The following is a 24,262-nucleotide window of genomic DNA, read 5'->3' on the forward strand; positions in this document are numbered from 1 at the left end:
TTATTTACCTTGGCCACGTTGATAACCTCGGCGGTTGAGATGCTTGGAATACAAAATAATGTAGGTCTTCAAAGAAGCTCAAATTTAAACCCCCACTATCTAACGTTTCTCCTGCAGCTATTTACTCCATAAAAAACTCAAAAAATAAATCCAAGCTACAAAGTTTCTCAAGAATAAAACACACTATCCAAGAGCTTTTAACCAGCCCCAACCATTGACAAATCATAGACAACAAAGCTTTAATTAACTCCATTGTTTGACAGCATAAAGACGGATGCACGTTTTACTGAAAAATTAAATATAATAAATCTATAAAAAGAAAGCCAGTCATTTCGCAAAAATACAAAGATTATAAGACTGAACATTTGCAGTATACAATTATTTTTGATGAAAATTGGTTAACGATCTTCTGTGAATTATAGGCCTAGATAAAAGCTTATTTGGAGAAGAAAGAGGAAAAAAGAACAAAAAGCTGCCGGGCAGCTCCATTGTTCCATTGTTGTCAACAGACGACCTGCTGAAGAATACGTGAAGCGATGTCATCAAGCAGGATATCTTCAAAACAAACATGAACACGGAATCCATTATATTGAACTGTAGCGGTTAATCCACGTGCTGGGGCGCCCCTGTGGTTCACCTGGTAGAGCGCGTACCGTTAAAGCTTGTTCCTTACACCGCAGCGGCTGGGGTTCGATTCCTAACCTCTCTCCCATACCTTTCTTTCTCTCTCACTCTATCATCAAGCATAAAAATGCCAAAATAAATCTTTAAAAAAAAAATGTATATGCTACACGCACCCTAGGCGGCTTTACTGGGACTCTGACATCAGGGCACATGTCGATGTTGTAGAAATCCGGTTTATAGCACTTCAAAGTTGTGTTGCATGCAGAGCATGTGTTGAATGCTGACAGGTCATAGCTCTTCTTGAGTGTGTGTGGTGAAGGCTGGTTTATCCTGAGGGCATTAATTGCTCAATGCACCCCAGTTCTGCCGCCTCACCCAGAGTCCAATCAGTCTGACTCAGGGTAGGTGAGGCTACACACACTCCACAGCAACTAACCATTTGGTCCTTAGTTTCTGCAGGGTTATTTCTAACAGAATGGGCTGTATTCTGTGCTTAATGATCCCATCCCTTTTTGTTTGCATTGCATCATTCATTATCATCCAAAAAGCTCATTATTATACCTATAGGTAGTGTTTTTTTCACCCTCAAGTAGTAAACCTTTTATTGGAACATGTCCTTTCTTTATTTATCTTTGCATTGCCTACTTTGAAGTTGATGAAACATGACTTCAGGATGTACAGGTAACCCCAATGTGAAAACATGGACTAGAAAACTCCTCTTGGTTTGTGGTCCTTGGGTGAACAGAAACTGGGTGTTGATTGAGCTAGAACTAAATTGCCCATGGGTTCATTAATATTATTCAGACTAAGTGTCTGCTGCTGAGTGTCTGTCTCGCTCAAGGTAACTTATATGCAAGGGAAAACAGACTTTATTCTGTGCATAACTTTTTTCTATTTCTAACACCCCCCCCCCCACCTCTCTCTCTCTCTCTCTCTCTCTCTCTTTCTCTCTCTCTCTCTCTCTCTCTCTCTCTCTCTCTCTGTTTTTGACTTTGAGGACACTAACAACAACTAAATGTAGAAATAGGACCTACAGTCCTCACTTGTTTTGTATTCACAAATGCACCTTGATTTGAATATGTATTCAAATGTGTTCCTAAATAATAAATGTCTTAGTATTGCTTTTAACATTATTCAAATAATGAAATTACTCATGCTGAGAAAAATCTCCATAACCATTGAAGTTGCCTTCACAATTTCTTATATTATAAGAGCAAAAATACTTTATTTATTCTCTTATCTTCTTCTCCATTAAATTAGAAAGGATAACCTTTACTGGCTCATGTGAAATCAACAATTGTTTGTCGGAAGTATGAGACCTATGTGGAAGAAAACCATAGACAGAGATGGGCCCAGGTTCATAATAAAACAAACATTACGTATTTTTTAAGTAGACCCTGCACTGCCGCACAAATTAAAAGATAGGCCTACATGACACATGACATTAGTTAAACACATCCAATTAGTAACGTTTGTTTACCATTTAAGTGTCTGTTCAAGCCTTATACAAGCTTCAAGCAAACAAATGCTTATTATATTACCATACAGCAAACACAGACTGTCAACTGTCTAACTGCAGTAGGCTACTATAACTAGTTGGCCCTTGGCCTACTGTTGAGTAGAAAACAAAACATTACGCGTGTTCTTTACTAGTGGGCTTAATTAAATCAACTCCACTAATTGCATTTTTAGACCATCATCAACAGCTTTATTGAAAGATTTGGGCTGTCTGTCACTGTGATTTGACTTGAGTGTAGTTACTATTGCTTAATAGGAACTGTTATCCAAATGTTCAATGCTGATTTGATAGGGTGACTGACTTTCTTTTATGCGTTTATGTTATGCTAAACATTACCATTGAAGGAAATCGTTTCCGGTGTGATACCAACTACGGTTAAATGTCGAATATACCAAACGATTACGAAGATACCTTGCGAAATGTTAGATTTGACGCGAACAAGGGAAACAATCAAGATAAATAAAAAATAAAGCTGAACAAGCGCATTTCTACAGCAAAACGCACAGACCTACATCGTTTAGAGTAGACAGTCGAAGAATAAATGATTGTTTACACAAATTTAAATCTGATCAGGCGGACGGTCTCAAGTTTATATCGAAAGTGCTGTTGTGGACATAAAATACTACAACACATTTTTATTTGACCTTCTGTGATTGGCGACGCGGGCAGAAGCTATCCTCGTGAGACAATCCCGATCTCGCGAGTTCGGGAGGAAGGCGCCTTTTGCAGCTCCTGCATGGCCGATTAGAGGGAGCAGAGAAGCCACTGGACCAAAGTCATTCTGTGTTTCTAATGGAAAAGTGATACGCCCTTGGCTTATCCAGGACAATAGATCGGTCTGTTTCATCACGTAGCGGTTTTAGAGATCAAACGTGCAGGCATGGCGCATTTTAATCTAATGACAGCAGGTGTTAGCCTCTTGGCTAAATCTTTCAGTGCCTTATCCTGCACCAACTCTCTTGCAAGGTAACTTCAACTTGTTATGGGAGCTAGCTGGCTATTGTTAGCCAACGTGTGTCAATCTAAAACGAGTCACTCGTGTCACCATGCATACAAGTACGAACTGCAGTTATTGACTGTAATGGCAGTGGGATGAGGTTTTGTGCGAAACACCGTGTACTTTTTTATTTTCCCATGAGTTTAGAAGATCAATGATTCAATTATGGGCTAAGTATGAGATGGTATCGTTGTGGAGGACGTTCAGAAAATGAGTTCAGTTAAAATGGTCCAACTCGTGGTTTGTTCTGTCCAGGTGCACCAGTGTCCACCCAGTGTCCTTCTTCATAACATCAAGAGGTCTGACTGCCCAGGCGGATGGACCTCCAAAGAGACCCCTCAATGGATACATGCGATACGTGGTGCAGCAACAGCCCACCATAGTTCAACAAAACCCAGGTATTTAGAAGGCCTGATCCTACAACAATATGATCATCATATGTATTGTGTCTTAAGATGTACTATTATACCCACTTCTTGCACTACTTATGAATAAAATGGATCTAGCAATCTATAGAGCTATAGGTCACTCGATTGCATTATTGGTTTTGGATCTAATGATTGGCTACTCTGAACTGTGCATTACATATTTACTCTTATGTGTGCTCATCCTTTCTTTTCAATCAGAAATCTGTATTTATATGAAAATCTGTTTTAGACGCAATATAAAATGGGTTGACGTCTTTTTATTTATACGCTTTCAGCTATCAAGATAACTGAAGTAATCAGGAAGATAGCCCAACAGTGGAGATTGATGTCTGCAGAACAGAAACGTGTGAGTTACCCTTATACTATGCAATGAATTAGTTTCATGTAATCGTGGCTTACCTCACGTTATCATCTTTTTGAAAAGTTGATTGAGCACCAAATGCAAGAACCAGGCACTTGTTATATATCTTTATATTTTAAAGGAAAGTTATTTAGACATAATTAGCTAATTACCTTCAAAGTAGAGTAAGTAACCATAAGCCACCAGGTACAGTATGTGGTGATAATGTGTTTAAACTATTGTTAACTAGTTGTGTAGCTGTAGCAGCATTAATTTAGCGGTCCATAGAGAAGCAAATGGTTAGGTCTCGGTTCCTCCTGTCCTGCACAGGTTATTGCAACCCTAAATCTGGTCGTGTAGATGATAGACGTCAAAAAGCGCAATTGCAGCTCTTATCGGGATGTGTTATTGTTGTGTTCATACTGTGTTCAACGTTATTCACACTGCACAAGAGCAGCAGATAAAGTTATTAAAGAAGCCAAAGTTTCCGTCATCAATGGAGCAAACTTCTGCCTGGTAGCCTTTCGTGGAGGACTTTCAGCGGGCCAGGGATCAGTTCAAGCTGGACCTCAAGAGGTACGAGGCCAAGCTCACCCCTGCAGAGTTCAAGCAACAAGCCATTGAAAGGAAACAAGTGATGGCTAAAAGGAAAGAAATCCGCAGGAAGAGGGTAAGTGAGAACTCGTTGTCACTGCTTGCATAATAAGCTTGGCGTAGAGCAGCCTAATCAGTTAGTTGTATTAATGCAAATGCTGCCAATTATAATGGCCATTCACTTACTTGAATAATTGTGCATCGAAGCTGACATTGAATTCTGGTGAAATGGTTTAATTTTTCAAGGGGAGTTGATGCTTAGAAATGCAGACAGCACCTCTAGTGGCATGGCTAGAATCGCTCATGTATCCCTGGAGGCCAAGTTTGTCTCTGCACAACATGTCTACTTCAATCTGTTAAAGCTCCTCTCCCTCCATCTCCCCCCGGTGGCTTTAGGAGATGAACAGCTTGGGGAAGCCCAAGCGGCCTCGCTCTGCATTCAACATCTACATGTCGGAGCACTTCGTAGAGGCCAGGGGACTCACAATGCCGGTGAGCCACTCGACACAAATCATTGAGTTCATACAAAGCATTTTATGACTTGCTCCATCATAAGGAATCTCTATGACTAGGGGCCACTCGACACAAATCATTGAGTTCATACAATGCATTTTATGACTCGCTCCATCATAAGGAATCTCTATGACTGTGGGCCACTCGACACAAATCATTGAGTTCAGACACAGTATTATGTGTCTGAAGCGCCATAATAACTAATATATTGGGGACCTCAGTGGTGGAACGAGCTCCCTGCCGATGTCAGGATCGCAGAGTCGCTCACCAGCTTCCGCAAAAGACTCAAAACTCACCTGTTCAGAGTTCACCTCGACTCTGCATAGCCATCCAGTTCCTTCCGGGGACTGGATGGCTGTTGTACGTCACCATTGTATGTTGTACGTCCTGGCACTTAATGTACGCACTTAATCATAGTACTTAATTGTGTAGCATCTGCAGTAGCTGCTATCATTGCTGTACACGGGGAATGGGTTAGCCTAGCGATAGTTAGTACTTGCACTTGGTTCTATGAACATCTTTACTGTACCAACAGTGATATATTGTTTCACTTCTTATAACAAATGTACTTCTTGTAAGTCGCTTTGGATAAAAGCGTCTGCTAAATGCCCTAAATGTAATATATATTATGATTTCTGAAGATTATGCTTTGCAGCTTTGTAAAGGGCCTTTGTTTACAAGTGACCTGGACCGGGATACAACGTGTTGTCTTGACAATAATAATTCATTGTTTTGTTTTTTTAATGCAGGCAAAATTGATTTCACTGATGGATGACTGGAGAAGTCTTCTCGGTTACAAAAAACAGGTACTTAATCTTTTTACATAACGACTTTCCATTTTACAGTCTGACTATTAATTGAAGATTCCTCCACCTAAAACGAATAGTCCGAGATCGTGCGTTACACAGCGTTCCGTATCACTCACGTCTCTCTCCTGGCTCCAGGTTTACATGCAGCTGGCGGAAGACGACAAGATTCGGTACAAGAACGAGATAAAGTCGTGGGAGGAACACATGCTGGAGATAGGCCGTGAGGACCTCCTCCGGGAACAAACCAGGCCCAAAAAGGCCCCCGCCAAGAAGAGGGCCACCAAGAAGGAGGTGAAGGCAAAGCCCAAAGCGAAGAAGACTGCGACGGCCGGAGTGGTGAAGGCCGCTGGGAAGGGGAAGACGGCTGGGAAAGTGACCTCCACCAGGAGTAAGAAGTAAAGGTGTAAGGCGAGCTTGACCACTGGAACCCAGACTACTGAAATGATCATGAGTATAACCAGGAGGTTCTAGGACTCTAAACCCATCCCGTTGCAACCACGAGGAGTGGTCATTGTCATGAATGCTACCTTAGTACAAAGGGTCAAACCTTTGTCCAGAATTGGTAATTTCTTGAAAAACGATTTCAGTGACCACTCAATTCTATTTTTCAAATTGCCTGGCAGAGAAACAATAACAACACTTTGATGTTCCTTGAGACCAGTGCTGAAAGTGTCATAAAAGGTCTGAAAGAAAACATTTCACTCCCATATTGAACAGGTTTGTTACTGTGAACATGAGCACATTATTCCTGAAGGGCATTCAGATGGTCTTTGTGTCTGTTGCTAGGAGACTGGTTTGTGTACCAAGATGATCCACAGATTGTTGTTGGCTTGCTCCAAGCCACAATGGCGGAGGAAATTGTATACAGTTCTTGTTGGCTGATAAGTGTCTGGATAAAGGCAGCCTCTCTTTCTCCAGGCAATGCCACTCCACATTTGTTTCTGCGTCTTTTCCAAATGGGTTTAATTTAAAAACAGGATGACTTTTTTTTTTTTCTCCAAATGCAATAAAGCAGTTTGATTTTGTTTTGGTAAAAGAAATGTATTTTGTTTTCTTTTAGTTTCAATACTTTTTTGTAGCTAAATGAAAAAAGATCTCATCTGCTTCTTAAGGTGTTCCACCTCAATGTCTGACTGAATGTATAGACAATGTTTGTTTTTGTTTTTTTAAAGTTTTCTCAAGTTCTAGACCTGCCAGTTATGAAGTTACCATTATTATTACTACCAGTGTTGGACGAAAACGGTTTTGGATCATGTGCTTCTTGCAGAAATCCATGTTTTACTACATTGTTAAATGTTACCAAATAAACTGACAAATGTTGTTTTTTCACAAAATGACCATGTTTGGGATGTAGAAAACTGAGTATAAAGAGCAATATATACATCAAATATTTAAGAGTGATAAGGACGAACATATACGTTTTGACATTGTGGAAATATTCTGTTGACTTGCTTGAAAGTGCAGTTTTTATTAACGCATTGGTCTTGTAATACAAAAGTTTTCCCTTTCAATTACATTTTTTATATCAAAGGTAATATCCCAAACTGTGAACTTGCTTATTTAAGGTGTCTGCTCAGTATTGCGGTTTAAGGGCCACTGTGTAAATGTATCTAGCGGCGTAACTTTTAAGTAAACGGTTCCAAAACATACCCTGTTTTGACTTGAATGTTAACACAAAATATATGCTATTATTCAGTCACCCATCTTAAAAACGGTGATGAGCGAGTCAGAAGGAGAACACGACCACTTCTTGGTCAGTAACAGTTATTGTGTTATGGAGGACACTAGTGCACCTGGACAAAATAAACAATGAGTTCGACCATTTTAACTGAACTGATTTTCAGAACCTCCTAGCTACGTTTTGAAAATGGTCATCAATTGAAGTATAAAAAGGCCAGAGGGCTACAAAGAACTAGAATCTAAATGTAACATTAAAAACATACTCGACTGCATTATCTTCATCAGTGCATCAAGTGAGTATGGGCTTTCACTCTTGTATTCAATTGCATTCATCCCATTAAAGCTTGACTCCATGTTGTCAGAAGATCTAAAATGCATCAGTACTAACTACATTGCTGGTGCGTGTCAACCTCAAGGCCATGATCCTAGTAAGCTCTGTCAATTCCACCTGAATAAACTGGGCTCCTACTCGCCGCCCTCCTGCTCTAGGAAGCTGTCAATTCCACCAGTATAAACTGTGTTTCTGCTCTCCACTGGAGATTAGTGACAAACGGCAGATTTCTCCATATAACCGCAAACACATCCTACTCCATTACAGGTATAATGGAGAATACATGTCTGTATTCCTTCAGAACGCCAAACATGATCTTCAGCAATGCTTTTAAGATCTTTTGTTTTGTTTCAGAGATGTAAGGACGAGGCTGGTCATCTCTGATAGTTTGAACAGTCGCGTGTCTCCGTCAGACGGTGAAGTCCATTGTTAACAGAGAGGAGCTCATCATCTCGGCCCAGATGTCTGGTTTGCCGGTGCCTCCTGCAGGAGAGTCTGGAAGTCCGGTGAGAACACCAGTTTCCTCTCTACGTTCCCAAGCACTGCCATGTCCCCCGTTCTACCGCCAGACAAACGCACAGACACCAGTTGCTGTCGAGAGAGAGAGAGAGAGAGATGTAATAAGAAGCAGTTGAGTAAAGTAATCTTATATTAGCAGATGGAAGCGTCACAGTTATTAATTTACGGTTAAGACACCATAACATATTGACAAACTTAATAAGTGAGTATTGGTGGTTGTTAAAAAAAAAAAGACAAGATGATATTTGTATATATAAATGCACACCTGGAGGAATGAGAAGGCTGCACCCTCAGACACGTCCATGATGTTGTCTCCCAGTTTCAGCTGGACGCGACCAGAGCGTCTGACCAGCAGTTTACCCAGCATGCCCTCTGAGAAGTCTGACAGAACCGCTTGTCTTTCCCTCAGCGGCACCTTCTGCCCAACGGTAGCATGGGATACAAATGAAACGGAAAATGCTCTGAACATTGTATAAAGTGTTGGAACAAGTATGCATCAGTTGTTCACGCTCCGATTATTTCACTGTACACAAGTGGACCAATTTAAAGACGGAAATAGTCTTCTTGTTTTTGAACATGTTGAAGACTTTTCCCCGTCTGTCTGGAACACCAAGTTTTCATTAAATTAAGTAAAAGCCAAAAAAGAATGACACAATTCGTTTTCAACAATTCAACATTAATATATGCTATGAAAATACACACGACTGTGCCCACACGGACACCTCAGCCCCCAGGTGACTCACCGGTGGTGGGGGCTGGGCTGCCCTTCTGCTGGGGGTCTTCTCGGGCGCCGTGGCGTGGCCGGCGGGATCCGCCTCCCCCTGAGACGCTGAGGGCGGGCCGGGCATGCAGTCCGGCAGTTGGATGAAGAAGAGCTCCTCTTTCCCGCTCAGGCTGAGCTCGTGGAAAAGTTTCCCCAGGGTCGGGGCCGCATGCCCATGTAGCTCTGCTGCCCGCATCTGGGACCCTCTCCTGGAGGCGTCACAGCTAGCCCCCGTCCCCAAGACTGGAGACTCACCCATGGATGTGTCCTCTTTAACTGTGCCAGTGAGAGGGAGAATAAAAGTGATTCAAATATGCATAACACAACTGAAGAGAGTGTCTAACGGCTTTTACAGAACCGTAACACAAACACAGAAAAACAAGTGAATTACGATGAGAAATAGACACAGACAGACTGTATTATTGTCGGAGCTGACTGCGACAGAGAGCTGGAGAACCTCGTTATTTCTTCCCCAGAGTAGTTAGTGTATAAACAGACATGGATACATCACAAGGTCTTTAGACAAGACGCTATGGAAGAGGGAGACTAGCTCACACAAAATAATAAAAAGCAAGTCGTGGAAAAACACTTCCAATTAGTGTGTAGTCGTTCAGTAACCAACTGTGAATGTGTCTTACACGTTGTGCTAGTGACCATCGGTGTCTCTGTCTTCTGGAAGTTGGTGTGAGTCTGGTAAAGAGGCAGCTGGACGGGCCTCAACCGCGCATCGTTCCTCAGATCAGGGTCGTCTATGAACTGTAGTCGGGGGAGAGAGAGACAAGAAGGGGCCGCCTTACAACCTTTATGAGATGCCATACAATACTAGTTCAGGTTGTACCCCCTGTTCCGGCTTTCAAATATATCTCCACTAAACTTCAGGAATAGGAAATGTTTTAACTTGTGTGGTTTCTGGTAATACATGTACTTTATCAATCCCAGACAGGAAATCTGGGGGCTAAATTCACTCAATCTTAATGGACCACGCTTTACAAAGTAGGGTGAATTCTGAAGAGATTTGTATTATACAATATAGTGTTATGGTGTTACTATTTTATTAGTTTTGCGTCACACATTTGCACAATACAATTAGCTTTATTTGACTTTACTGGTGTACTATTGTAGCACTATCTTGAAGTACTACCTATATTTTGCCACTCTTCTGTCTCAATAGAGCAGAAATGTTGAACCGTGTGTTTAGTATAACGTGAGAGAGAGAGAGAGAGGAACAGCAGGATAGAGAGAATGTCTACTCACGTCGTCACGCTGCAGTTTAAACAGCATCTCATCCTCATCCTCCTCCGACTCCCTTCCCTCCTTCTTCACCGCCTTCCCCAAAGGAGACGCTGCGGCCTCGCCAAAATCTGGGGTCCCCCGCCACGCTGAGCAGGGAGGGAGGGGGTCAACCACAGAAAATGATGTACGTTAGGACTGCAACGATCAGTTGCTAAATCGATCCTGTGATAACTGATTTAACGTGACTTAACGTCATTTATCAAGTATAAATACCATGAATACCAATCAAATGTTCTGCATTCAGCTTCAGAAATTAAAATATTTGATTCATAGATCATTGTATACTGGCTTTTTTTCCTGGTCACAGTGGAAGTAAATGGTGAATGATGGATGCAACAAATAATAATGATATTAAGGAGTTCTGCCAAACTAATTTCAAAGAAGTATGTAGGTGGGAAGTTTAATAATAACTTGTCACAACAAGTATGGACATGGACATAGACTATGTATAATAAACCACGACCGGGTGTCCCTTTTTTTAAATAATGACCCTTAGACGTTGCTTTGGACTTGGTAATTTATGATGGGCATGGTATATACCTAAAATAAACTGATACTGAATGAATGTTCAGAAGTGAGAGGTTGGGATGGGTGGGGGCACCTATTTTGCGCATGGTGTCGGCGGGTCCTTGTTCAAAGATGGAGTGAGACTGGATGGTCTGGGGTCTCTCTCTCCTCCTCCCTCGGCTCTCTCTTTGCTTCTCATCTCGTTTCCTTCTCTCCTTCTTTGGCACCTCCTCAATTTCGTCTTGTAGCCTGCTGACGAGCAGCACATGAAGCAAATTAAACACCAGGTCATTATTAGTCCAAATGTGTTAGTTATAAATACGTAATTTATTGCCAGCCACTTACTCGTCTTTACTTTTCCTCACAGCTTTGACGTTTGGCTCGAAGATTTTCTGTCGGGAATGAAACAGGTTGTACGGTTTACTTTTCGTTTTGAGTTTAGTGCTGTTTAAAAGAGGCAAGTATCTTCCACTCTGTACCTTTGGCTTTTTTAGTCCGCCCAAGGTTAGGTCTCTGGATTTCAGAGATGTCAGTCTTCCTGGTGGTACGGGGGAGGAGAGCCCCGTGAGGCGTCCCGGATGCCCCCTCCCCAGGGCGAACCCCAGTCCGGTCCGGCTGCCACATCCAGACGTCCCCGGGGCACTTTCCGCGTCCCCGATGTTACTCATGTTGTAAATTAAACCAGCTTCGGTTTAAGGTCAGACTCTGAAAGCTATCTTGCACAATATGGTGCTCCTACGCCTAGAATCAAAACATAACGGAACGTAAACAAAGTCAGGTCTCGTCAAGCGCCATCTACACACACGCGCGCGGGCGCACACACACACACACACACACACACACACACACACACACACACACACACACACACACACACACACACAGACTATCCCTCTCTCACTATCTCTCACTCACCCATTCAGTCACTCACTATCTCTCTATCTGAACATCAATTTAAAATGTATGTCCAACTAAAACTAGGAATATAACGACAGAGTAGCTTGTCCTCCATTTTGTTGACTAGCCATACACAGACAGAACAATAACAGTAGGACCTGAACCCATGCATCTGTTATAACCACACTGCAGAATCCAACACACGATCCGTTCCCATGCATATTAAGGGTTATAAACGAGAACATATCCATGCGTGATGGTTATTTAGCGCGCTAACCTGCAGCTTGGAGATTTCGTCGCGGTCTTTTATCTTGTGTGTGTGATCGTCTTTGGGCTTTCGTTAAACAGTTCGTAGTTCATACTAGATACGACCTATAGGTGTGGTTCATAATGCGATTAGCAAAGTAAGAAAGAATAATTTTCAATAAAAGCTTTCGATCGGTTTGTCTTAACAATCGAGATAGTGTGGGTAATGTTTTCCTCCGTCTTGGGGTGGGAGGGGGCGGGGGGTTATTGTCCGGACGACATTCTCTTCCTGAGCCGCCAAGTGGCGCTGTTTCATCAGCATATGTGTTATGAGATACCCAAGTTGTTATTATCAAATGATCAACGTTTAATCAGTTATGGATTGCGTCCTGGACCCACAATTGGGCATATACAAATTTTGTGTGAGAATTTCAAGGCATTTTAATGAAATCAGTCTTCATGAAGGCAAATCAGTCAAATCTTCTCTGAGCTACTCCAAACTAATTAACACACTTCATGGAGATCAAAAAGCAAACCCTTCACGCACTTCCGCTGTGCAAATTTTGTCAGGCGAATTTGCTGCGGTTCACCCCGGACTGCACTGCAGGGAACGGTTGGCCGACTGAACGCTGATTGTCTGTTACGTTACACATGTCACTCAGTGGCCACGCTGTTCAACGCTGATTGGCTGTCATCAAGCTAATGTCGCGGCAAAGTTGAAATATTTCAACTCAAGCGAATTTGTTGCGCTACAAATCCTCGTGAACGCGCTCGCCTCTGCAGGGCGAAAGTGTGGCTCGACAAAAAAAACTTGCCACCGGTTTTCTCTATCGAATAATTCGCCCGATTCGCGTCTATACGTTCAGTTTGTATGGGATCGTGTCGCCCCTCCGCGTCTGGCGTGAACGCACCTTTAGCTCCTACGCGTGACGCTTAGCCGCGATAGCCAATCAGCGTTGAACTTGACCCGACGTCACTGGCAGAGAGACGGAGGACGCACCAAGCCAGCAGCTGTTTTTTAAAAAAAACAAAAAAAAAACTTAAGACTTATCTTTTTAAAAAAGCCTTTTGCTAATTTCCCTTTTACTGTTTATGTGTTATATGTTTTAACAACCCCTTTTATTTTATTTTTTCTCTCTCTTAAACTCTGTAGCACTTTGAGATTTCTGAATGTAAAGTGCTCTACAAATTAAATATATTACTATTATTATTATATCTCCGTTCACTCCAATATAAGTGGGGAACAGGAATTTGTCTCCACAAAAAATGTCTGGATATCAATCAAAGGCTCTTAATATCTTTATGCCATCTACAAAAAAAATTAAGTTTACTCTTTTCAAAACACCACCTCAAGCGTTTTATTAGCCGTTTTATGTTATTATTCTTTGGTGGATAAGGGGCGGTGGGCAGCTGAAAGGAGTCGTAGTGAAACAAATGTTGTTTCGGCCCGGCATTCCAGAGGGCCTAGTGCACGGCTCCGTCAACTTCTCGTGTCCGACATTTTTCCTTTTAATTAACATGAATGACGTTGATGGTTTTTTGTCACTGTGGTGACGTTTTATCACTAAAAGTGTTTTAGTGATAAAGGGATTTTTAGACTGGTTCAGCTGCTGCTCAATGACTCTCACGTTCCTCTGCTTGCGATCATTGCGATTCACCATGTATTGATCCATTTATTCAAAAGATCCAAAGACAAAGAACGGGTGCATTATGGGGTCAGAACAGTCTCATTAATAATGAATGCACAGAGAAGGATTCACAAATGTATTTTGTGATTTATATATAAATAACTCTCTTCTCACTAATACATTTCAATGCACACACAAATGGATATCGGTATGTATAAATGTAAAATAAATCCATAAACAAAAATAAGTTTCACAAACACATTTCTGATCAACACAAAATTGTGCCTTGTTTTAAATAAATGTAATATAAATCCATAAATATATTAATAAAAAATATATTTGCGATTTTCATCAAAAATGTATTTGGATGTTGTTACATTCATATAAAAACGGTTCAACTTGAATTAACAAGACCTTTTTCATTTGTGAACTTGTTTGCATTTGTGGATTTCTGAGACTCTCCTGACGTGGCTAGATTCACAAGTGCATTTTTTTCAACAAGGAACTCTCTGTAGCCAATCAGATGCCTCCCTCGTTTTCAGCCAATATAATAAAATTGGATAAATTGTACATTTATGCATACCGATATCCATTTGTGTGTGCATTGAAATGTATTTGTGAGAAGAGAGTTATTTATATATAAATCACAAAATACATTTGTGAATCCTTCTCTGCATTCATTATTAATGAGACTGTTCTGACCCCATAGTGCATTACGGTATCATTTTCATAATATTGTTAATAGCCTAATAAACATTTCAGTTGGATTAGTATTTAATTTTTCATTTGCTTGTTTAGCTGTGTGACAGTTAACAATGTTGGTGTATATCGTTGCTGATCGATATGTAACCATTTATTTGTATATAAATTATTTATTGCATTTTTTATAAATAGTTGGAAGGAATCTGTTTCTTAAGCAATAACATTGAGCTGTATTTTTTTCTACGCCTACATACATTTACTATGTTGTTGGTGTTATATGGAGCAATCTTTAATATTTATGACTTAAAGTTATACTTCCATGGTCGGTAAACAATGCGACTGCAATCACTCAAACCTTTCGCTTATGATGCTACAATGCTAACAATGCTAGAAAACAATGAATATTTCTGCATCTGGTACGTCACGAACTAGGGCGTGGCTAGGCTCCCTTGATGCGGAAGCAAATCTCTCCTTGATGTTGCCCTGCGACATTGAGCAGTTTTCATAGGAATGAATGGGCGCCATTTTGGAATCCGCTGTCCATTCTATAATATGCCCATGGGACGCACAGAAGCAGAAAGAACATGGACGACGAGTTATCGTTTCAGTGTGTTTCCTGCGTTCCTCGGACTCCCACAACAAATACAGCGCAGCGATGGTGGTGATCTTAACCATGTTTGTGGAGCAAAAGAAAAATAGCAGGGGGAATATAAGTTTTGGGCGGGCTCATCGAGCTGCGTAGGCACGTTGAACCACTTTTGTGACACACAATGATCAAGCGGCAAGTTAGGCGCGTTACGTGCGTAAGCCTACCCGCGTAACGCGTTTGGTGTGGCCGTAGTGAAACCACCCTCCAGAGTGGAAATCTTAAAAACGCTCCACCGTCTAAGGGTTAACAACTGCCTTGTTCTTTTAGAAAAGGTTGTTGAGTCAGGATCGCTTGTAACTCATTGGTAAAGGTTCGGTAAGATATCTATGAAGCAAAAGGAGGGGAAATGTATAGGCACGCATGGAGATACGCTTAGCTGGGCAACGCCACTTTTGCGTTTTCTGTCAAGATCGTCTCCGTCTAAATTGAGCCTGAGATGCTGATTGTGATTTTAAATCATGATGAATCATGCCCATTAGGGATAGTACTTTTACAATGGGTTGGCTTTGCCCCAGGACATGACAGAACACACAAAACTAATCCCAAACAAATGTATATTTTACATCCTGCATTTTCTTTGGGTAAAATTCATCAAAGTATTCCGCTTCTGCTACAGTTAGATGATTCTTTTTGTCTTAGGAACTGATCTTTCAAAAAGAAAATCTTCATAAAAACATGAAACATAAAAAGATGCAATTCAAAGGCCTCCTTACAAATTAGTTAACACTTATTGGCATAACTGCTTCTCTAACACACAAACACACACACACACACACACAGAGTGGAACAAACCGAAAGGTAGGATAGATGATCCATGAAGTGGAAGTTAGTTTGACACATGGGCCCTATTCCCAAAATGTTCTAGGTGATATTCATGAGCCCCACTGGAACGCCTCCACAAAGACATACTTGCGTCTATACGAACCAGGCCTGTAAAGTACGTTACAAGTAGAAGACAGGAAGTGGCCGTTGCTCTGCATCTGCACATTTCGTCAGCTTAGCAACCCTCCCCCACCCTCACCCACTCATTGTCCCAGTGAACTTTCAATGCAGCGGCAGACTCGGAGGGGGGGGGGCGAAAAGTCAGTGCCTCACCACGTCTCTGGTGCATTCGTAAACCCAAATTTTGAACTAATGCATCAGACAGGCGGGTGCCGTCCATATGGGCAGGTGGGGCAGCGAACTTCCTGCTAAAGCATGCTTCCAAAAATATTTGTCCTCAGTAAATCATTGCTCCAAGTTTATTTTTAATAATGTGATTGTCACATTAACTATCTATAGTTTCTGTAGGCTGTCCAACTATTTTTAGTCTATTGACATCAAATTTTGGATGATGGTGGCGATTCTAGTTGAGTTTAACGTGTCATGCAATGTTGGGGCAGGGCAGCTCAGCGACCGCGTCCCTCCGTATGTTTCTCGCATAACCCTGCAGGCTGCAATAAGAATTGCAATCCGCGCTATAAGACGCCCATATGGTCGTAAAGTAGTTTGCCCCATGGTCATATTCTAGGACCGTTGTTTTTTTAACTCGAATTATTCCGCCAGTATCTTTCGTCTTTTGGCAGACATGGCGAGTTGTGTTGCACCTGCGATTAACACTGTTGAGTCTCTGTTAAAAAAAAACATTTGATAGTGTTACGTACTTTCAGCACATGGGCTACCATACATAGCCACTAGGAAGTAGGTCAAACACATAAGCTGCCCACACATAGCCACTAGGAAGTAGGATCGAACACATAAACCGTAATTACCATACATAGCCACTAGGAAGTAGGATCGAACACATAAGCTGTAATTACCATACATAGCCACAAGGGGGGCAGGACCCGACATATAAGCTGCAATAACTACACCAGCCACAGATGGCAGCACCTTTAGACAGATGAGGAGGGCGGAGCCAAAACGTCACATAGGCCACGCCTACTCGGTATCAAAGCAGGGCCTGGAGCTAACGAGATCAGAAACATTCGGCAGTCCATACTAGGGAGTTAGGTACAGAGGCCTGCTGTTTGTCGCTCACACGCGTGTCCATACAATTCCCCTCCCTTTGCTTCACAGTTACCATACCGAAATACTTTAACAAATAAGGTGAGTTAAAAGCGATCCGGATTGGACTACTTTCTTCAAGAACGCGGTAATAGGTAAAATTTTAAGATAAATTAGCCATCAAACAACTTTGACCAGACAAACCGGATATTCGCATTAACCAACAAACGATGGATAGAGGGAAAACGTACAACAGAACTTTCTCCGGAGCATGGCATGAGAAGAAAAAATGGCTATGTGGTTGCTCAAAAAGAAACACAGTTTTTTGTTGCAAAAAAAATTTAATTGTATACCTGATTTCATACCTGATTTAAACAGCTGTTATTGAGAAATACCTGATTTCAACAGAGTTGTTATTGAGAAATATGCACACATGAGATTGTCGGGCCAAGTTCCTGTACAAATGATCGAAGGTCTGATAGCTTGATTGATGACTTCTCATTTGCTATGTTCGATTGTTTGATGTTGCCAAATGCGTTCTGTATAGGCCTGGCTATAGTGGCCTATCTACGTTTTATTTCTACTTTTCATTAATGTATAAGCAATGCACTTGCTAAGCCTATTTTGTCTATTGACAGAAAAAAGACATTCGGATATTCGGAAGGAATTGTTAAGGCATTGTAGCCTATTTTTTTTTTTCAGCAGGTATTTGTATGTTCTTCAGCTGATTGTTAAAATAAAATTTGGAGAAATAACTTCCCTTTAATGTCGAATTTGTCCTTTGACATTTTTGACTTTGCAGACCTAGTTGGTGTTTCCATTGCACATAGGCTATTCTAATTAGCGTGTATTTTAATGTATTTTAATGGTCTGCTTGGATGGTCCCAGTGTAGTTTGAGAAATGCACCCCCTGCCGGCGACTTTCATTGGTTAGTGCTGCAATTTTGTCCCGCCCACGGACGCTCTGCCTCATACGGGTACAAATCACTTTGGCTACACATGTACCACCTGCAAAACTACCTGCAAAAAAACACACCACACAAGTCTCACCACAGCTGAGACTTGTAGGAACAGATTCGAGCAGTTGTAACGATGGACTTGTGCTCGCTCATTAAAATGCTGAATCAACATAGTGTTCTACATCATTTTATTTCTAAGGAAATTTTCACAGATGTGCAACTTCTGATGCCAGTAGCGTGCGGTGCCCCTTCATTTCGGTGGGGCAGAAACTACTGGCGTATGACCACAGCCACAATTTATATATTGTATTTGTATATTTTGTAACATGTATATTTTGAGCTACATTAAAACATGTTAACTAAACTAATTGTGAGTAAGAATTAAGAATAAACTAATAGCCTAATGTTACTGCACGGTTTTGCAACTTCTGATGCATTAGTTCAAAATTTAGGTTTACGAATGCACACATTTTGGGCATGTTCTCAGATTATGAACCCCCCCCCCCTTTCCTTGACAGGAAAAAAGAAGCGGAAGCGGTTTCAGGGGCACTCTGTTTCCAACACTGATCAATTGCAGAATATGTTGTTGTCAATATATGTTGAGGTGAGTACATATATATTCATTTTTATAGGTTTCATTATTACTTTAGTAGTATTGTTTGCCCTAAATGTGGAACTATGTCAATGAAATGAGAGAATAAAACAATGAATACATGCTTTTATGTTTTCATCTTAGCTGGTGTTTCTACATTTGGCAACCTCAAGTCATAAAGTAATCGGGAATTGCAAAGAAAATGTTACTTTAAAGTGTGATGGAATCAAAAAGGGCTCCTTTAACTCTATCACATGGACTAAGGTTAGTAAGTCTGCAGTTAAATACTTTACTGTATTTTAATTTAAATGAAAATCAGATGAAATCCTATCAAACATTCAACATTTGATCTGCGTTCATCTATTACACATCCCCATAATAGCAATGTTGAGACAAAGTGAAGTCAAATTGGATCAAAATAAAAGCAGCCCCCTACAAAGAAATGATCATTTTCTTTCGATTGGGGACAGCAACCGTCTTGGCGTATAATCAGAAGAAGCCTTGGTCAGAAATGGCATTATGATTTCAATCGGACTGCTGACTTGACCGATGAAAACAGCCTTCTTCTCCCTGACCTTACGCCTGAAGACTCAGGAACCTATGAGTGTCTCATCGGGGCAAACCCCGGGGGTCAGAACTCCATGTCCAAGGTGTTCCTGGAGGTTCCAGGTAGGCAGTACGTTTTACATACCCCGTGCTAGGTAAACATTGGCCCTAGTTTAGTCATTAGTTGATTAGGGCCAAAAGGCACCTTGAAGAATTTTTCTTTTTTTTTTATGATTTCTAATGATGCAGTTAAAACGTTGTTTTTGTTACAGATAAATAATATAATATTATTATAGACAGAAGCCCTTGCCTACAACCATATTTGCTCTAACATCAGGGGATGAAAAGTTTTGTACCTTTACTCGAATGCTGTACTTAATTACAATTGTGAGATACTTGTAATTTATATTTAAATTACAAGTATACTTGTATACTTTATATTATAATTTGATATAAAGAATATATTTATACTATAATTGCAAAACAAGAAGGCCTATTTAACTTTGTATAAACCGTCATGCAACAAGGACTAAATGTGTTTTCACATCAAAAAAGTATATGTGATTAATATAGGCCATTCACTTTTAACAAGCATATGTAGGCCTAGAATTTAATTGTTACTTTTATACCAATATACTTTTCTCTGTGTTTAATTACTTTCACTTTAGTCTTTCTAAACTTATCAACCATTTCCAGCTGCTGCTTCATTTTCCGTATTGATATAATCTGCGGTTATTTACTGTTATTTCCGATGAGTTGAAACCTATAGATACAGTTACTAAAATTGTTTGGGGGGGAGTAAAACAATTATCATTCTGTCACAATACGAAAAATAATCTGTTTATATGGTCATTTGAATATTCGAAAGGACAGGATTTTCTTCTTTCTCTTTTCTTTCGCCAATAATTTGTAGAAGGCCTACCTCCCTTGGAATGTACACTCCTTCATTGAAGTGTATATTCCAACTAAATACAACTTCTGGTTTGTTTTCTATTGTCTTTTTTTATCTCATAATCAACATTTTAAAACATATTGACATCTAAATCGATTAATTTAAATGTAAGAAATAAAAAAAAAATTCTGTTCTCTAGAAAATAAGAATTGTATCTGAATTGCAAAAGTAGTTACTGTGCTTTGCTGCTGAACCTCCATCGCGCCTCTGAGTGTCTCTGACTATCTGCAGTTTGTGCGACTGAGCCGCCCGCTCCTGAGCCACCTGATGTGCCGATCACAAAAACAGTTGGCTGTTTCCTGGCCATATGTCTCCTCAAACTTCTTCTGCCCGTCATTGTGGTAAATCATTATTTTATTTTTTGTAATTATTCAGTTGCAGAGAATCTTGAGGCCTTTGTTCGATGTTGTTTTAATAGCCCATGAGTGAGTAGCCTGGCCTGTAGGCCTACATTGATGGTGCCTCATTACCTTTATGATGATATCTACAGTAGCCTATTCGTTTTACATGTATATGTCATTGTTAAGGCACCATGAGTGTAGAACCGTAGAAAGCAAAATGTCAAACAATATAGCTTTAGCTTTTGGCGTTCCCTATCACATTGCAGTGCTTTAATAATTTCTAAACAACAAGGTCCGAGCAGATCTTGATACATGTTTTTATTTATTTTCCCACAGGCCCAAGTATTTCACGGCTTGCAGAGAGAAGTGAAGAGTGAGAACCCCCTGCCTTTGAATTAATTTAATTTAAGTTGTAATATTAATTTTATTCCTTTGTATACCATAACATTTGTATTGTATACTAACAGCTGTCTAAAGATACATTGTAATCAGACAGCCCATAGGGTATGGACATTTAATGTCAGATGATGGAGTTGCTGAATTTCGTTCGTGGTGGAATATTAATGGACAGGACACCATCTACTGGCAGGGCCTTAAGTTGCAGGTCCTAACCCTAACCGTTCCTTCAATAAAGTATTTTTTCAAAGTAAATCAATGCATACCACAACATGTTAAATGGACCACATGATCATGATTGTTCAATAACCCTCACGTTCCAAGGTTGTTTATGTTATTATATTATTTAAAAAATATATATCTATTCAAGCCGATTAAGTTGATAAGACAACGATATAGATAGAAGTAACTAATATCTAATCATAGTTTGTAACTGTTTTTATTCAACGTCTCCCTCGTCTGCTGCCTTAATACAATGATGATTTGCCTGATACTGATATGATAGAATATGTTAGCAATCATGAAAATGTTATACGATAGTGGCTTCATCCAGATTACAAACAAACACCGCCACACACACACACACACACACACACACACACACACACACACACACACACACACACACACACACACACACACACACACACACACAGACACACACTGTGTGAAGTTTAGTTTCAAGCAGAAAGCATTTTTACTCCAGTTTGTTTGCTTAAGATACAATTGTTTCCTAAATTCGTTTTACAACCATCCCTACAATGAACTTTGGTAAGCCATCTCTTTCAACAGCTTACAGGCGAGGAGTTAACCAGTAAGTGTGGTATAGTACATATTTTGTAGGAGTCCCAAAAGGGGGAGGTGGAAGTCATTTGATTGATAGTTTCTCACCCTTCAATGGATAGAATCTTTTTTTCTGAAGGCGGTGATTGAATGTTCTGCAGCTTCTTGTTTCAGTAGGGCCCGCCTAAGAGAGACCAGCTTCAGAGAGAACAGCTTCAGAGAGACCAGCATCATCTTGCAGTAGGGCCCACCTTAGAGAGACCAGCTTCAGAGAGACCAGCCTTAGAGCGACCAGCTTCACAGAGTCAGCTTCATGTTGCAGTAGGGCCCTCCTTAGAGAGACCAGCTTCAGAGAGACCAGCCTTAGAGAGACCAGCTTCAGAGAGACCAACTTCATGTTGCAGTAGTGCCTGCCTTAGAGAGACCAGCCTCATTTTGCAGCAGGGCCCGCCTTAGAGAGACAAGCTTCAGAGACCAGCTTAATTTTGCAGAAGGGCCCACGTAAGAGAGACCAGCCTTAGAGAGACCAGCCTCACGTTGCAGTAGGGCCCGCCTTAGAGAGACCAGCTTCAGAGAGACCAGCTTCATGTTGCAGTAGGGCCCGCCTTAGAGAGACCAGCTTCAGAGAGACTAGCCTTAGAGGGACCAGCTTCATGTTGCAGTAGGGCCCGCCTTAGAGAGACCAGCTTCAGAGAGACCAGCCTTAGAGAGACCAGCTTCATGTTGCAGTAGGGCCCGCCTTAGAGAGACCAGCTTCAGAGAGACCAGCCTTAGAGAGACCAGCTTCATGTTGCAGTAGGGCCCGCCTTAGAGTGGCCAAAAAGCAAGGAGAAGTGCGAAAGGGGAACCTACCAATATTATAAAAACAAACAAATGAAAGGTAGTAGCCTATATCTTGTTTATATAGGTATGACATATATGGAAGTCCAATGGAGGTGTTCTTTAAAGACCATTGATACTTAATATGTGATTTGGAAACAATCATTCATCAATTATCACTTGAACATTGATAAACCTTTTTGCCCCTAAATTCAGATTAGTAGCGGCTTTGGCTCAACAAGCTTTAGTGCAAAGTTCTAGATTATATATAAGAGACTGGTAGGACAAATTCTTCAAGTCTTCAAGTCTTCAATTTAAAGACCTTACACATGTAAACATTTATGAGTCTTTTCCCCATTATTCTCACTTTCTCGCAATTGTTAGTTTCTTGACAATTCCTGGCCACGAGAGGGGCGCTGTTGGGCAAGTTTAAATAAAGAATTAGTAAATATGTTACTTTCTAAATATGATATTACTCTCAAAACGCATCTTTTAAAATCTCCTTGGTTTCAAAATAGAGCTGAAACATGGTGTTCATTTACACTTTAATGCCTAGATGAGTCATTTTTTAGCAGTGCATTGGATCTGAAAGCTGCACGTGGGCGAAAATGTGGGTCCCCTCGTGGGCCCCGTGGCATGTCCCCTGGGGGTCCATCTATAAAACACGGCCCTGGTGGGGCACAACTCTGCTGGACGTGGTTTGGTGCGCTAGTGGTTTGGTGCGTTCTTAATATTGTAGTGACCCTGGGACTCTTTACGAATTTGTGTGTTATGTGTGTGCAATGGATTTTGTTGTCCGTTATGCATGTTGTTCCATGTGCATGTATTGTCATGTTCCTACCTTCCTATGTCACCTGCAAGGCCATTACAATATCATTATCTCGTCTGAACCTAAATATATGGTTCAGAAACAGATATCCTCTAAACGGGCTATGGCCTTTCATAATTCCCCCCCATCCATTTGTATTGTCAGCAACTGCTGCAATTTAGAAGAGCAACACCTGCCTTTTTAAAGGCTAGTTATTACTCGCAAAGTAACACAAGTATTTGTTGTTATGCAATGGTGAATGATTAATGTTCAGAAGTGAGAGGTTGGGATGGGTGGGGGCACCTATTTTGCGCATGGTGTCGGCGGGTCCTTGTTCAAAGATGGAGTGAGACTGGATGGTCTGGGGTCTCTCTCTCCTCCTCCCTCGGCTCTCTCTTTGCTTCTCATCTTGTTTCCTTCTCTCCTTCTTCAGCACCTCCTAAATGTCGTTTCGAAGCCTGCTGACGAGCAGCACATGAAGCAAATAATAAACCAGGTCATCATTGGCCAAAATGTGTTATTTCATTTATTCATGAATTAGCTTATTTATTCTTTTAGTTATTTATTGACGGCCACTTAGGCTACTCGTTTTTACTTTTCCTCAGAGCTTTGACTTTTGGCCTCAAACCAGCTTCGGTTTGAGGTCAGACTCTGAAAAATATCTTACACAACATGGGGCTCCTATGCATAGAATCAAAACATAACGGTACGTAAACAAAGTCAGGCCTCTTACCCACACACGCACACGCACACGAACAGACTTATCTTGTGTGTGTGATCGTCTTTGCGTTTTCGTTAACCAGTTCCTATTCATACTCGCTCCGACCTGTAGGTGTGGTTCATAATGCGATTAGCGAAGTAAGAAAGAATTTTTTTTGATAAAAGCTTTCGATCTGTTTGTCTTAACAATCAAGATGGTCTGGGTCAAGGGCGTAGGAACCGGGGGGGACGGAGGGGACGTGTCCCCTCCAATATTGGAGACAGGCGCATTTGTCCCACCTAAAAATTATACCGGGGGGATAAAAATATTTTATTTTGAAA

General features: G+C 41.0%; 2 protein-coding genes and 1 long non-coding RNA gene across 5 annotated transcripts; 2 read left to right on the forward strand and 1 right to left on the reverse strand.

Annotated features, from left to right (window-relative positions):
- Positions 1-2,867: 2,867 nt before the first annotated feature.
- On the forward strand, positions 2,868-7,156 carry tfam (transcription factor A, mitochondrial). The gene is made up of 7 exons (XM_079757002.1): positions 2,868-3,109; positions 3,396-3,538; positions 3,844-3,914; positions 4,429-4,578; positions 4,899-4,994; positions 5,765-5,821; positions 5,960-7,156. Exons 1-7 carry the CDS (start codon positions 3,024-3,026, stop codon positions 6,221-6,223), a joined length of 867 nt encoding a protein of 288 aa, XP_079613128.1. The 5' UTR covers positions 2,868-3,023; the 3' UTR covers positions 6,224-7,156.
- A 102-nt stretch (positions 7,157-7,258) lies between these two features.
- LOC307090376 (DNA-directed RNA polymerase III subunit RPC4) lies at positions 7,259-12,287 on the reverse strand. 3 transcript variants are annotated; one of them, XM_079756996.1, is made up of 9 exons: positions 12,092-12,287; positions 11,397-11,658; positions 11,263-11,309; positions 11,012-11,166; positions 10,372-10,496; positions 9,756-9,873; positions 9,098-9,393; positions 8,620-8,772; positions 7,259-8,426 (listed from the first exon to the last, which is right to left on the reverse strand). In XM_079756996.1, exons 2-9 carry the CDS (start codon positions 11,583-11,585, stop codon positions 8,283-8,285), a joined length of 1,227 nt encoding a protein of 408 aa, XP_079613122.1. In that variant the 5' UTR covers positions 11,586-11,658; positions 12,092-12,287; the 3' UTR covers positions 7,259-8,282. The 3 variants fall into 3 exon arrangements, with proteins under 3 accessions (XP_079613122.1, XP_079613123.1, XP_079613121.1); XM_079756997.1 differs by having other exon boundaries at positions 8,620-8,769; positions 11,012-11,169; XM_079756995.1 differs by having other exon boundaries at positions 11,012-11,169.
- A 6,192-nt stretch (positions 12,288-18,479) lies between these two features.
- Positions 18,480-23,561, forward strand: LOC307090332. The gene is made up of 5 exons (XR_013812647.1): positions 18,480-18,588; positions 18,721-18,840; positions 19,047-19,245; positions 20,306-20,415; positions 20,752-23,561. It is a non-coding gene; the product is annotated as an uncharacterized lncRNA (long non-coding RNA).
- The last annotated feature ends 701 nt before the right edge of the window (positions 23,562-24,262 follow it).

Source organism: Pollachius pollachius (genome assembly GCF_949987615.1).
Source record: "Pollachius pollachius genome assembly, chromosome: 19".
In the NCBI taxonomy this organism is placed as follows: Eukaryota; Metazoa; Chordata; class Actinopteri; order Gadiformes; family Gadidae; genus Pollachius; species Pollachius pollachius.

What these genes read in the sequence shown, in the direction of transcription:
- tfam (XM_079757002.1), top strand. Translation starts at nt 3,024, where the DNA reads ATGGCGCATTTTAATCTAATGACAGCAGGTGTTAGCCTCTTGGCTAAA. An exon ending in TGCACCAACTCTCTTGCAAG is followed by an intron (nt 3,110 to 3,395) that starts GTAACTTCAACT and finishes TGTTCTGTCCAG; the next exon opens with GTGCACCAGTGTCCACCCAG. An exon ending in TGTCTGCAGAACAGAAACGT is followed by an intron (nt 3,915 to 4,428) that starts GTGAGTTACCCT and finishes TCTGCCTGGTAG; the next exon opens with CCTTTCGTGGAGGACTTTCA.
- LOC307090376 (XM_079756995.1), bottom strand. Translation starts at nt 11,585, where the DNA reads ATGAGTAACATCGGGGACGCGGAAAGTGCCCCGGGGACGTCTGGATGT. An exon ending in GCGGACTAAAAAAGCCAAAG is followed by an intron (nt 11,310 to 11,396) that starts GTACAGAGTGGA and finishes CATTCCCGACAG; the next exon opens with AAAATCTTCGAGCCAAACGT. An exon ending in CAGCCTTCTCATTCCTCCAG is followed by an intron (nt 8,427 to 8,619) that starts GTGTGCATTTAT and finishes CTCTCTCGACAG; the next exon opens with CAACTGGTGTCTGTGCGTTT.